The sequence below is a fragment of the Myotis lucifugus genome, unplaced genomic scaffold (assembly GCF_000147115.1).
Source record: "Myotis lucifugus unplaced genomic scaffold, Myoluc2.0 scaffold_1532, whole genome shotgun sequence".
Taxonomy (NCBI): domain Eukaryota; kingdom Metazoa; phylum Chordata; class Mammalia; order Chiroptera; family Vespertilionidae; genus Myotis; species Myotis lucifugus.
The window spans coordinates 37,924-52,679 of record NW_005872580.1 but is presented as its reverse complement, the minus strand read 5'-3'; the positions used below and the strand labels follow the sequence as shown (position 1 = coordinate 52,679).

Below are 14,756 nucleotides of genomic sequence, written 5' to 3'. Positions count from 1 at the left end.
CTGTGCTCTCTTCTTGCAGTGGTTGTGATTCTCAGCAGTTGCCTGATCAGCACACCTTTTAAATACGTGAGACTGCTGGCTGTCCTCACAGACTAGTCAACTCTGTGGAGGCAGCAGCAGCTGACAGCTGGGCGGGGGCGGCGGGGGCCCCTGGGTTTGCCCTTTTGGGGGTTGGGCGGGGCGGGGGGTGGTTAGGGAGACTGTTGAGTGAAGGCAGTGACAGCAGCGTGAGTACAGGTTCCTCATGGGGAACAAACTCAGCTGCTGCCTGAAGCCCAATGCCAGCCCCAAGGTGGGCCAGAGCTTGGAGTGGGTGAATCCGCACCCTGAGTCTGATGCCTGTGAGGTGACTCAAGCTGCCTGGGCACGTGAGGACTTGGGTCTCCTGTTCTGCAAATGCCACCCTGTGCTGCGCCTCAGTAACCAGCAAACGCCCAAAGGTAAGGAGTGGCAGGGGTTCGCTGATCTCAGTCACACCTCTGGGCTCTGCTGACCCCAGGACCCCCTAGATGGGCACCACCTCAGACTCCTCCTGGCCTTCTTTCTGGCATCCCGAACCTTTATTTTTCCCCCGTCATGTCTGGACCCAACTACCCAGATCTTTCTTCCATCCCCATTCAGCCTGAGACACTCCAGTTGGCCCTTCCTGTTCCTGGCTCTCTGTAGTGTCTCCTGGGACTCCAGGAAGAATTTTGGGTATATTCTCTCCTTTTTCTCAGTGAAAACTTTAACATCCCAACTTCCAAGGTTCCATCCCATCTTCCTGTCCTTACCTAGCCTTTTGGTTCTTAGTGAAGGAATAAGGTAGGGCCCAGTGATACCCTTGTTTCCACCTGTTAAGACAGTTGATACTCTGAACAGTTCTGCTGCAAAGATTTTAGGGGTTGTTAGGTAAACTCGAAATCGATAACCGACATAGAACCTATATAGTGTTATTACATTGGCTGTTTTCAGTGGCCTGGATAGAAGCTATTTCTTCCTTCCAACTTATAATTTGAACACAGAAGGAAATGGTGGGAGAGGGAACTCAAAATTTCTCGAATCATGTGAAATGTTACTGCCAGTCCTACAGAGAATAGTTGCTTGTTTGTTTTTTTACTTATAGCAGAACCCAGGGAGTTCTGATTACTTTGATATGTCCACGTTGACACAAAATTTCCTCATTCTTCCTTCAGTGACCTAACAGACTTCCCTGTCACATTGTTTGTCCTAAAGGAGCGGGGATGGTTCACAAGAGTGTTGGTCAAAAGTTTCTAAAGAGAACACACATATGTAGACTTTAGTTTGTACATAAAGTCTTGGCAGTTAAGATGTAAAAGTGTGGGCAAGAATGTTTGTCCTCATCGTCTCCCGTACTGCCAGTAAGAATGTTGAGGTCAAAGTTCTGAAGACCAGATGCCTGAAGAGGGGTTTGGGGAGTGGAGAAGTGGGAGGAAAGAGGGAGAAGAGTGGAAATATGGTACTTGTTTTAAAATAATCCTGGGTAACAAATATAGCTAATGAAGACTGTGATTTGTGAAGTAGGAAACATACATTTACAAAGATGTTAAAGCCTCTTTGGCCCTTTTTTTTTCATTTAAATGGTAGAGATTTCATAGAGAAAACACATCATAGCTCTTATTCTATTTAAACTCTAGTTTAGCTTTTAATTTCTTTAAAAGTTAGAAAAATTAAGCCTAGGGGTTCACCTGGATGGCCGCTATGTCTTTATAACTGAAAAGTACTCCATGTTCAGTATAATAAAATAGTATGAAAAAATGAGCAACTTACGTGAATTAATGAATTGTACCTTTAAACACAAAACAAGTGAGAACCTGTGAAATTTTCTGTTCACTCTGTTTGGTGCTATAAGGTAAGCCTCTGTCTGAGTGGTTTTATAAACCAGTTAGTAGATGGGTAGTGTTGGATGAGAGACCAAAATAGGACCTTTATATATTTAAGATTTACAGCTCACTCCCATGTATAGCCCATTTGGTCCTTCTAACTGCAAACAAGTCCCGTGTATATTCTTCTATTGCTGATGAAGAAACTGAGACTTAGAGATGTGAACGGATGTGTAACCAGCTGCTGAACAGGAGTGGCTGACATGCTGGTGATAGATGTGCCAAATTCAATTTGTTGATGCATACAGGTCTCCTTAGAATGCAGCCTATATGTTATAAACTCTCCACAAAGTGAGCCATTTAACTTGCTCCAGTCTTGATTATTTCCATTTGAAATTATTGTATACAACTCAGAAGCAACAATTACCACTCCATCTATGTCTAAAACATCAACAACAACAAACTGATGAACAAAATAGATCCAGAGACATAGAAATATGAAACAGCTGATGAATCTCAGAGGGAAGGCTGGAGTGGGTGGGTGGGTGGGACTAGATCCAGCAAAGAATGCAAGTGAAAACTTTCACATATATGCATAACCCATGGACACAGACAATAGGGGGGTGACGGCCTGGGGGTGGGCTAGAAGGGGACAATTGTGGAAAATAGGGGACATCTGTAATACTTTGAACAATAAAGATTGAAAAAAATCACTTTGATGAAAGTATAAAAAGTCACTGTCGTGAAAGTTTCCCCGTAGATTAAAGCATTGAGCTTTTATACTATTCTTTTAAACGTGCCACGATGAATAGCCCCAAGTAAGCCACAGCTAACTAAATAAGTTCATTTTGTGAATGGAGTTTGAATTAGCCAAATGGTAAAGAACATTTGCCCAATATAGCTCATGATTTGGGCATATTTGATATATTTGCAGGTACCTGACAGTAATTGGCCACAGTTTAATTTGTTTCTTAACACTGTTTCTGAAATGTGCTGGTAATATCAGCATGAAAGATAGTGACTGTATTTCTAATTGATAAGTAGAAATGGGGAAACACATAAATAATCCATAGATTATTTAGATGCAAGTTAAAAAAAAGTCTAAGATAGGCGGGTTTTACTGCACATGTATAGCAAGATTCTGCAATTTTCAATTTTCTGAGTAGAATTTTTATATTGTTGCCTTTACTAAAATTGGCTGATTACCATTACTTAAAACGTCTTCCCATGCCCTAACCGGTTTCCCTCAGTGGATAGAGTGTCGGCCTGCGGATTCAAGGGTCCCAGGTTCAATTCCTGTCAAGGGCATGTACCTTGGTTGCGGGCACATCCCCAGTAGGAGATGTGCAGGAGGCAGCTGGTCGATGTTTCTCTCTCATCAATGTTTCTAACTCTCTTTCCCTCTCCCTTACTCTCTGTAAAAAATCAATAAAATATATTTTTAAAAAAGTCTTCCCAACAGGAAGTGATATAAGTTGATGTGTAGCTATTTTTTAAATTACCAATTATTCTTTTTTTTTTCAATCGCCAGTAGGGGACGTGTAGGAGGCAGCCAATCAATGATTCTTTCTCATCATTGATGATGTTTCTATCTCTCTCTCTCTCCCTTCCTCTCTGAAATAATAAAAATATATATATTTTTTTATTTTCCCTAAAAGTATTACAAAGGGTATTACATAAGTGTCCTTCCCCCCCCCGCCCTTGACAAACCCCTGCCCTCCTTTACCCCCCAGTGTCTTATGTCCATTAGTTATGCTTATATGGATGCATACAAATCCTCCCTCCTGTCCCCCTCCCCTCCCTCCTGTCCCCCAACCCTCCCTGGGCTTCCCACTACAGTTTGACAATCAGTTTGAGGCAGCTCTGCCTCTGTATCTATTATTGTTCAAAAGTTTGTAATGGTCTTTATTATCCATGAATGAGTGAGATCATGTGGTATTTTTCCTTCATTGACTGGCTTGTTTCACTTAGCATAATGCTCTCCAGTTCCATCCATGCTGTTGCAAATGGTAAGAGTTCCTTCTTTTTTACAGCAGCATAGTATTCATCGTGTAGATGTACCACGGTTTTCTAATCCATTCATCTACTGATGGGCACTTAGGCTGTTTCCAGGTCTTAGTTATGGTGAATTGTGCTGCTATGAACATAGGGGTGCATATATCCTTTCTGATTGGTGTTTCTGGTTTCTTGGGATATATTCCTAGAAGTGGGATCACAGGGTCAAATGGAAGTTCCATTTCCAATTTTTTGAGGAAACTCCATACTGTCTTCCATAGTGGCTGCACCAGTCTGCATTCCTACCAGCAGTGCACAAGTGTTCCTTTTTTTCCACATCCTCTCCAGCACTTGTCGTTTGTTGATTTGTTGATGATGGCCATTCTGACAGGTGTGAGATGATACCTCATTGTTGTTTTGATTTGCATCTCTCGGATGATTAGCGACTTTGAGCATGTTTTCATATGTCTCTTGGCTTTCTGTATGTCCTCTTTTGAAAGGTGTCTATTTAGATCCTTTGCCCATTTTTGATTGGATTGTTTATCTTCTTTTTGTTAAGTTGTATGAGTTCCCTATAAATTTTGGAGATTAAGCCCTTATCAGATATGACGTTGGCAAATATGTTTTCCCACGAAGTGGGTTTTCTTGTTGTTTTGTTGATGGTTTCTTTTGCTGTGCAGAAGCTTTTTATTTTGATGTAGTCCCATTTGTTCATTTTCTCTTTAGTTTCAACTGCCCTAGGAGCTGTATCAGTGTATTATGTTGAGGTATGATCCTTCTATTCCCACCTTGCTGAGAGTTTTTATCAAAAATGGGTGTTGGATTTTGTCGAATGCTTTTTCTACATCAATTGATATGACCATGTGGTTTTTTTCTTTCAGTTTGTTTACGTGATGTATCACATTTATTGATTTACGGATGTTGTACCATCCTTGCCTCCCTGGGATAAATCCTACTTTGTCATGGTGTGTGATCCTTCTGATGTACTGCTGGATCCGATTTGCTAAGATTTTGTTGATGATTTTGGCATCTATGTTCATGAGGGATATTGGCCTGTAATTCTCTTTCATTGTGTTGTCTTTACCTGGTTTTGGTATTAGGGTGATGCTAGCTTCATAGAATGTGCTTGGAAGTGTTCCTTCCTCTTGAACTTTTTGTAGTAATCTGAGGAGGATAGGTTTTAGTTCTTCCTTGAAAGTTTGGTAAAACTCCCCTGAGAAGCCGTCTGGTCCTGGGCTTTTGTTTGCTGGAAGCTTTTTGATAACTGCTTCAATTTCTTCCATAGTTATTGGCCTATTGAGATTTTTAGATTTTTCCTGATTGAGTTTTGGAATGTTGTATTTTTCTAGGAATTTGTCCATTTCCTCCAGGTTGTCTAGTTTGTTGGAGTAGAGTTGTCCGTAGTATTGTTTAACAATCATTTGTATTTCTGTGGGGTCTGTTGTTATTTCGCCTCTATCGTTTCTGAGTTGGTTTATTTGGGACCTCACTCTTTGCTTCTTGGTGAGCCTGGCTAGGGGTTTGTCAATCTTGTTTATCCTTTCAAAGAACCAGCTCTTGGTTTCATTGATTTTCTGTATTGTTTTTTTGGTCTCTATGTCATTTATTTCTGCTCTAATCTTTATTATCTCCTTCCTTCTGCTCACTCTGGGGTTTTCTTGTTGCTCTCTTTCTAATTCTTTGAGTTGTAGAGTTAGATGATTAACTACCATTTTTTCTTGTTCTTTGAGATAGGCCCGTAGAGTCATAAACTTCCCTCTCAGGACTGCTTTCATTGTGTCCCATAGGTTTTGGATTGTTGTGTTTTCATTGTCATTAGTGTCCAGGACGTTTTTAATTTCTTCTTTGATGTCATCGGTAAACCAATCAATATTTAATAACATGCTATTCAGCTTCCAAGTGTTTGAGTATTTTGGGTTGTTTTTATTGTAGTTTATTTCTAACATTATGCCATCGTGGTCTGAGAAGATGCTTTTTATGATTTCAATCTTCTTGAATTTGTGGAGACTTTGCTTGTGACCCAATATGTGGTCTATTTTTGAATATGTCCCATGAGCATCTGAGAGGAATATATATTCCATGGCTTTGGGGTGAAGTGTTCTGAAGATGTCAATTAAATCCATCTGATCTAGTGAGTCATTTAGGATTGCTGTTTCTTTGCTGAGTGTTTGTCTAGCGGATTTATCCAGTGATGTCAGTGGTGTATTAAAGTCCCCTACTATGATTGTATTGTTGTCGATCTCTCCCCTGATATCTTCCAGAAGTTTTCTTATGTATATGGGTGCTCCTGCATTGGGTGCATATATGTTTATCAGGGTTTTATCCTTTGTTGTATTGATCCCTTTAGTATTATGAAGTGGCCTTCCTTATCTGTGGTTATGGCCTTCACTTTGAGATGTATTTTGTCCGATATAAGTATTGCTAACCCAGCTTTCTTTTCCTTTCCATTTGACTGAAAGATATTCTTCCATCCCTTCACTTTCAGTCTGTGTGAGTCCCTTCTAATGAGGTGGGTCTCTTGTAGCAGATGTATGGGTCATGTTTTTTTATCCATTCAGCCACTCGATGTCTTTTGGTTGGAGCATTTAGTCCGTTTACGTTTAAAGTTATTATTGAAAGGTACTTGTTTGTAGCCATTTCTTTTTGTGTGTGTGGCTGTTTTCTTTCTGAGCTTTTTATTTCTTCTTTCTACACCAGTCCCTTTAGCATTTCTTGTATGGCTGGCTTGGTGGTGATATACTCCCTTAGCCTTTTTTGTCTGTGAAGCTTCTTATTTCCCCTTCAATTTTGAATGATAGCCTTGCTGGATAGAGTATTCTTGGATTCAGTCCTTTGCTTTGCATTACTTTGTAGATTTCCGTCCATTCTTTTCTGGCCTGATGTGTTTCTGTTGAGAAATCATTTGATAATCTAATGGGAGATCCCTTGTATGTAACTTTCTATCTCTCTCTTGCAGCCTGTAAGATTCTCTCTTTGTCCTGAACATTTGCCATGGTAATTATGATGTGTCTTGGTGTGGGTCTTTTCAGGTTCACCTTGTTTGGGACTCTCTGGGCTTGTGTGACTTTTTTCTTCCCCACCTCAGGGAAGTTTTCTGATATTATTTCTTCGAATAGGTTTTCTAATCCATGTTCATCTTTCTGTTGTTCTGGCACCCCTATTATTCGTATGTTGTTTAGTTTCATGTTGTCCCAAAGCTCCCTTAGGCTCTCTTCCTGTCTTTTAATTTTTTTTCCAATTGCAGTACAGTTTGAGTGTGTTTTGCTTCCTTGTCTTCTAATTCACTAATTCGGTCCTCCGCTTCTCCTAGTCTACTGTTGATACTTTCAATGGTGTTTTTTATTGCAGCCATGTCCTCTTCATTTCTTCTGCTCTTCATTTCTTCTTAGGACTTACTTAAGTTGTTGAATTTTTCATCTGTTTCTTCTAGCTTCTTTCGTCCGGTGCATGTTCTCTAGGACCCTTATTCTGAATTCTTTTTCCGTCATGTTGCATGCCTCTGTCTCACTTAGCTGCTTTTCTGGCGAGTCCTCCTTTTCTTTTCTTTGGGGGTTTCTTTGTCTACCCATGTTTGATCTCACTGACATATCTAGTTGTTGAGTTGTTCAGTGGCTGCTCCCTGGGTGGCAGTGGCTGCTCCCTGGGTGGCAGTGGCTGCTCCCTGGGTGGCAGTGGCTCCTCGGGCTGTGGTTGCTCCTTAGGCAGTTGTGGTAGCACCTGCTCCTCCGTTGGTAGCAGGGCCTCTGGTGGGTGCTGTTCACAGCTGTGGTAGCTCTTCTGGCTGGTGGAGGGATGTTTCACACACAGTAACTGTTCCCCAGACAGAGCGTGTGGTGATCAGGAGGCCGCCATTGCTTGAATCTGCTGCATTATTTTAAAGGCACCAAATACAACACAACAAGGCACAACGTACCAGGCACTGAACACGAATGTATTTACAATATTAATAACCCCAAATAAAGGTGGCCACCCGAGCAAAGAGAGTTAGGAGATAAGGAAGATAGAATAGAAAGAGAAAGAAGAGAAAAAAGAAAGAAAAAAGGAGTGCAAAAATAAAATTGGAAAAAGGGAGGGGAAAAAAGAAGAGGAAAAGAAAAAAAAGTAAGAGAGAAAAGAGAATGAAGTATAAAAGGGGAAGAGACTATTCATATGAGGAGAAAACTCCTATAGAACCGCCACTAATCCCAAAAAATTACAGCAACAGATTCCTGGAGATGAATACCAACTACCAACAACCAATAATATCAAGCGACGCAAGGGAAAACAGAAGCACCAAAATAACCGGGGGGTGGGGGGGACAGAAAAATAAAAAGAATAAGCAGAATAACCTCAAAAGCAATCCTAAAAATAACCCCAATAAAAGAAGAAGAAGAAGAAGAAGAAGAAGAAGAAGAAGAAGAAGAAGAAGAAGAAGAAGAAGGAGAAGAAAAAATTTTGGATAGTGAAGGAAGATAAGGGAAAGGTGTATAAGATTTAGAGCAGGGGATTGGACAAAGGATATATAAGTAGGGTGAAATTTTGACAGGGGGTAAAAAGAATAGGGAAAATCTAAAGCTGGAGTAGGGTAAGAGAAACAGGACAACAAAAGGGAAAAAGTGGGGAAGAGGGTTTTAGCACAGAGGCAAAATTGAGGTAGAGAGAAATGTTGCTAAAGGGACGATGAGAATAGAATGGAGAACAATAGTTCCAAAATAAAATAAAGACAAAATAAAATGACACTTTAAAAAATGGTAAAATGGTAGCAGTAATAATACTAGTTAAAAATAAAAATGTAGTAATTGAAAGGGTAAAATCAGGTGATGGGAAAAAAAGAAGAAAAAAAAGAGAAAAAGGGGAAAAATGTTTTCTTAGTTAAAAGGTGAAAAAGTAATTTAAAAAAATAAAAATAAAAATGTGCAGTAATGCAGGTGCTTCAGATCTTCTACTCTTCTTTTTGGCATGCCCGGAATTCAGGAGAATGTTGAATTTCCCTCTGATACACTGTTCCTCCGTGTTGTAAACCACAGTCCTGATTTTAAGGCAGGCTGTATTGGTCTCCCATACTGCCTTATCTGTATTTACAGAAGAGTCAATTCCTGGCTCTGCCTCTGGGTGGCAGTGTGTCTGGATTGACCTCCAAGGCTATATGTCCTCTCTGACTAGGAGTTTTCTATTGTACCTGAACCAGCTCCACCCAGAGCTGGCTCCCCAGGCGCCACTCCAGCTCTGTTTCCCAGGCTCCCCAAAAACAATCTTCCCCTACAGGCTCTGCTAGCGACCCCAACTCGGCAATCCCATGCACTGGGCTCAACAATCAAACTCACAGATTTAAGAGGAAGTGTGTAAAAAAGAGCCTGGGAAGCTGTGCGAACTCGCTGGGCTCTACCTTCCAGATTTTCGCAGAGTCTCTGCACGCGCTCTGGCCCCTGGCACCAAGTAGCAGGCCGGCTGGAAGATTCTGAGGCTGCCCCTTTGCATCCAGTCCAACTATGGGCTTATTTATAGTGTTACCTTCTGTGAGCAGCCCTGCGGGAGCCCTTCCCACTTGCGGGTCACGCTGGCCTCAATGGGCGCGGACTCTGTGGGGCGCAGATTTTCCCCCGCGCACACGCGCGTTCCTCGCTCCAACCTGAATTGCAAACTGCACCTTTGGGGGGAGTCTAACCTTTCCGTGGAGGGAAGCAGTTCTTCTCTGAGTTCATGTAGTCGCGTTGCTTGAGAGCCGTTTCCTCCGGGTTAGTAGCCAATCTCTGGATGCGGATAACAGCTGCTCAAGATGGCACAGTCTCGCCGCTGAGCTGTCGCCCAGGGGGAGGTATCAGCCACAATCTCTAACCATCCCCATTTTCTAGGAGTTCTCTGTCTTTCCTGGCTGCAGACTGTTTCTCAGCTGAATCTCCTCTCTTTGTTCGGGCTGTATGTTACCCGTTTCAGCTGCTTGGCCTTATCTGCTCCGGGACAAAGCACCAACACGTCCATTTAAACCTCCGCCATTTTTTTCCTCCACCAATTTTTCTACTCAACAAAATTGTATGCCTTTTCTCTTCTTCCTTCAGGTTTAATCCCTTCTGGCCATCCTGGGGCTGGCACCATTTTCAGGAAGAAATGTCAAATGATTGGTAAGTCAAGATAGGATTTAGGTCACAGGTTTTTGTTTGAACAAATAAAAAACATTTCAGTTGTTTACATATGAGGATTGAATTTGTGATCTTACATAGTGCTCAAGCAAAGAATCCTGTCCCACATTAGAATTTGAAGCTATTCAAACTCTCTCCCCTATGTAATGCTGCCAGAGTACCTCAGAGGAACAGAGCCCTATGGGGTACCCAGAAGCCTAGCAGGAGCACGGGCAACTAGGTCAATTTCCTGTGTCCTGTTTGTTTTAGGATAAGAACTAGAACTGTAGGACTTTAATGCTTCTGCTTGCCTGCTTATTTCCTTAATGTTATGTTCAATCGAGTTTACTTGCTTAAAAAGGCACGAGGATCGAGTCTCAGTTGATTGTGACAGCAGAAGTACAGGCAGGGAAGGGTCCATTTTATTTGAATCCATGCAGCTCAATACAAAGTGGGGGTTTTAACATGCGTTTTCATGGCATGTGTGCATGACTGTCTGGAGCTGATCATTTTGCTTAGGATTGCTGCATTTCTCAGTTTCTTCCAGAGCCAGGGGCTGCTCACCTGTAGAGAGAGAGTGAGAGAGTAAAGGAAGCGTTATCCCATGCCCCTCTCCTCAGTCCTAAGGAATGTGTGCCTATGATGCCCCTCCCACGTTAAAGGAGGCAGAGTGGGAAACAGAGTTCAGCCCAAGACCCTCTTTGGAGCTTTTATTTTTCTTCAGATCTTTATTAGAGCAAAACGATTTTGTGTGTTGTACACTTGTTACTTAGGTTAGCCGCATTATTTTAAAGTTTAAATTGGATAGGTTACTTTGCAGTTGAGTAGAGATGCATTGAATTTCTTAGTAAGATATTCTAGGTGGTTACCTAAGTGGTTCAGGATGCTTGCAGGTGCCTGGCCAGAAACTGGTTCTTAGAGCCCTCAACTGTTAGATCCTGGTGGGTCAAGTACAGAGGGTATCCGTGTAGAATTGGAAACTACGACTGAGTAGTGGCTCACAAGCACAACAGATAAGCTTTTTCATTAGCCAAGTTTCTCCACTGGCTTTGCCCTTTGCCCTTTCCTTCTGGACATGAGAGACTTTTATTTGTACCTAAAACAGAATATCCATTAGGTCAAAAGTGTAAAACTTAGTTTTAAGATACTGCTTATGGGACTCATCTTGCCAGGTGTTTTAAATTTTAAATTTTGTTGGAAGTTATAAAAGAAATGGAATAAAATTTGGTCTTATCTATATATATAAAAAGCCAGCGACTAGAACACCATCACGGGTGGGATCAGGCCAGTCATTTTGACGCCCACTGTGGCCAGTGAACTGACCGGATTGTGGGGGGGCTGGCTGGCCAACCTCCTGCAGCCCCTACCCCAGGCCGGCACCACTCCTGCTGGGCCCCCACCACTCCCAGTGGCCCACAGCTCCTCCCCCAGGATGGTCCTGCCCCTGATTGCTCCCCCTCCCCAATAAAACGGAGCTGGCCAGCCAACCTCCTGCAGCTCTAATCCCCAGCCAGCCCACTCCTGATCACCCACCACCACCCTGATCGCCCGTGGCGCCTCCCCACAGCCAGCTCTGCCCCTGATCACCGCCCCCCACACATCCAGCCCCTCCCCACAGCTGGCCCCACCCTCAATCGGCCTCCCCCACCCCAACTGGGGGTGGGCCTTCTGGCCAATCACCCATGGCCCCTCCCTGCAACCAGCTTGGCCCTAATCAGGCCCCAGTCAGGGCAGGCTGGCAGGCCAACCTTCTGCCATTTCGTCCTCTCAACAGGCCCGCCCACATCTGTCCTGATTGGGACCTGGCCAGCCAGACTCCACCTGTGCACTAATTCCTTCACTGGGCCTCTAGTTTTGTATATTAGTAATCTTTCAGGAAATCAGTAACTTATGTTTTTCTGTGGCATTTGTATCAGTATTGATCAGTTCATTCTTTGTATTCTTAGTGGGAGAAAAGAGGAAGAACAACTATTTCTACCACGTAAGTACATACTCGAAAAGTTATGTAAGAAATTAATAATTTGAATTAAAAATTGTCTGCCATAATTGTTAAAAATCTATTATGAGTCCAGTATCATTAGCATAAACGTGTTTTGGAAGATTTTCTTAATCACTTCTGTTACCTTAATTAACAAGTTTACATATTCAGGAAAGTTTTGCCTTAGTAATGGTCATTTTTAAGGGGTTCTGACCTTTAAGTTAAATGTCAGTAACATGGTTGTGATATAAAGATCTACCTTAATTTTGTGCCTTAACTTTTAATTTTTTTTTAACAAAAGTAACAACCATATAATAGCTAAGGCAATTTTTGTGTTATCTATTGACTTATTGTTTTAGCAGCTGCAAGCTTAGCTTTCTCCCTCCAGTGTGGTCTTCTTTCCCTCCTGTTCTCCCAACATGTATCATGGTTGTTAGTAAATCTGAATCAGTGTTTCTGTTATCATGACTATGCAAATATTTGTTACCATTGAGCCCTCTAGTTCTCTGGCTGTGCCTTTTTCTTCTATACCCTTCATTCTTTTGATCAAAAAATGTGTACGCACTCTGCATGATTATGTTGGGGTTTATTAACTTACTTGAGGCCTGTGCCTGTGATTCAGGCCCTGGTGGGGGGTGAGGCCTGTGGGGATAGGCCTGCTGTGTGAGCCGCCAAGCCATTGTGGGAGTGCACTCACCACCAGGGTGCAGCTCCCACATTGAGCACCTGCCTCCCGCTGGTCAGTGCATATCATAGCGACCAGTCATTCCACCGTTTGGTCGTTTTGCACATTAGGCTTTTATTATATAGGATAGTTCATTTTCAATATTTGAAAGAATCTTCAGAAGTGAATAATTTTGTGAATACTTGTTTTCAAATTGATGACCATTCTGGTCCAGGCACTGCTAACAAAACTAAGCAGGGGAATTGCAAATGTCAAGAATTAATATTTTAGTCGATATTTGTGTGCCCTCAATTGGTCACCTATTGCTGGTTTTCTATCTCCCCATTAAAAAAAGTCTAGTCAGAGATTAGAATAAGTTTTCTTTATTCAAAGCATAGTCTGACTTTACCTATTATTTTGAATCAATTCAACCTGAAAAGGAGTGAAAATTGAGTTATCATCTGTTAAAATGTGTATTCTTTTTGGGACCCCCTGGATTACTGAAATTTGAGCACTGCTACACTTCTTCAGAATAATCCAAACCCCTCTTCCTCATCAACATGATCTCACATAGTCAAAGGCAGCAGGTAGGCTGGTCTCTCTGATTTCAGAAATAACTGCTTTATATCTAACAATCTAGTAACTTGGCAGAGAAAGATGACTGTTGGCAAAAACTCTACATTTATGCTACATTAACATAATACCTAGTAAGTTTTCATTTTTATGTAGTGGAATTAATTTTTTTAGTGTATTCACTTCTTCTTTTCTATTTTTTTCCCCGAACATGCTGTGACATTTGTCACAGGCCTGTCAAAAATATTTTCCACGTACTGACCACATTTGTTCCATTTGTCATTGGAAGCCATCTCCCTAGCCTTTTGTCATCCTCCTCTACTATGCACTTGTTCTCTGAAGGCTTGCTCTGTGTCTGCTTTAAGCATATTTCTTTAAAGTCATCTGGGATCTCACATACTGCTCTCTTATGTTGGATCCGCGATTTCTTAGATCAGCGATTTTCAACCTTTTTCATCTCATGGCATGCATAAACTAATGACTAAAATTCTGTGACACACTAAAAAACTGTGTGTTTTACCAATCTAAAAAAAAAAGTATAATTGTGATTCATTCACTTTTGGCATCTATTGTGGTGTTGGTTGTTGTCATTTTGTTTTTTGACAATGTAAGGGAAAAGGTCAGTGCCCCTGCCCAAACAGTCAGGAATTGCATTTTGTATACATTCTTGCCGCACACCAGTGTGCTGGGTGGTACACTGGTTGAAAATCTTTGTCCCGTGTTTATGTTTTCCTCTGTATTGTTATTCTCCTTTGTTTCACTGAAGCACTTTTTCCTGGGAAAGGATACATGGGCAGAAATTGTTTGAAGATCTAGCCCCTCTGAAATGCCTCCTACTTAACAAAGCAGAGAATTCTAGGTTGAAATTAATTTTTGCAGTTCTAAAGACATTTCTACTGTTTTCTCATTATAGTGTTGCTCTTAAGTATATTGGCAATGTATGATACACTGTATATTTGCAATTTCAATAATTTCCTCCACCCTTTCTTCTCTGGAAATGTTTAGAAGCTAATCTACTCCTGGGATTCTGAAATATGATGGTATGTTTTGTTATGCACCTTTTCATTTTATTGTGGCCATCAAGACTCCAGGTCTTATCTACTTTCAGGGGATATTTTTGTTTCTTTTATACATTCTTTATTCCTTCTTTTTCCTAACATTCCCATTACTCAGACATTGGAACTCTTAGACCAGTATTCCTGGACAAATCTCTAAATATTTCCCCCAATTATTTCCCATTTTGTCTTTTTCTGCTTCCTGGAGGTTTCCTTGACTTTGTTCACCAACCTCCTTTTTTAAAAGTTTTTATTGATTTCAGAGAGGAATGGAAAAATAGAAACATCAATGATAAAAGATAATCATTTATCAGCTGCTTTCTGCACGGCCCCTACTGGGGATTGAGCCCGCAACCTGGGCGTGTGCCCTTAACCAGAATCAAGCACGGGACCCTTCGGTCCGCAGGCCAATGCTCTATCCACTGAACCAAATTGGCTAGGGACACCAATACTTTATAATTCTGTTTTGTTTATCTAGTTTTTAATTGATAGTGTTCTCTTATATCCTGTCATTTTTTATAGCATTTCATTCTTTTACCAATGCAATGTTTTGCTTTTCTGAAGTTTATTTAT

At 41.5% G+C, this 14,756-nt stretch overlaps 1 protein-coding gene across 1 annotated transcript in view; it reads left to right on the top strand.

Moving 5' to 3' along the window:
- The first annotated feature begins 244 nt into the window (after positions 1 to 244).
- The window catches only part of LOC102427318 (cyclin-Y-like protein 1), a 44,139-nt gene continuing 29,627 nt past the window's right edge, over positions 245 to 14,756 (top strand). Inside the window, exons 1-2 of the mRNA XM_014449911.2 lie at positions 245 to 440; positions 11,860 to 11,894. Coding sequence (XP_014305397.1) covers positions 245 to 440; positions 11,860 to 11,894 — 231 coding nt within the window. The remainder of the gene's footprint in view (positions 441 to 11,859; positions 11,895 to 14,756) is intronic.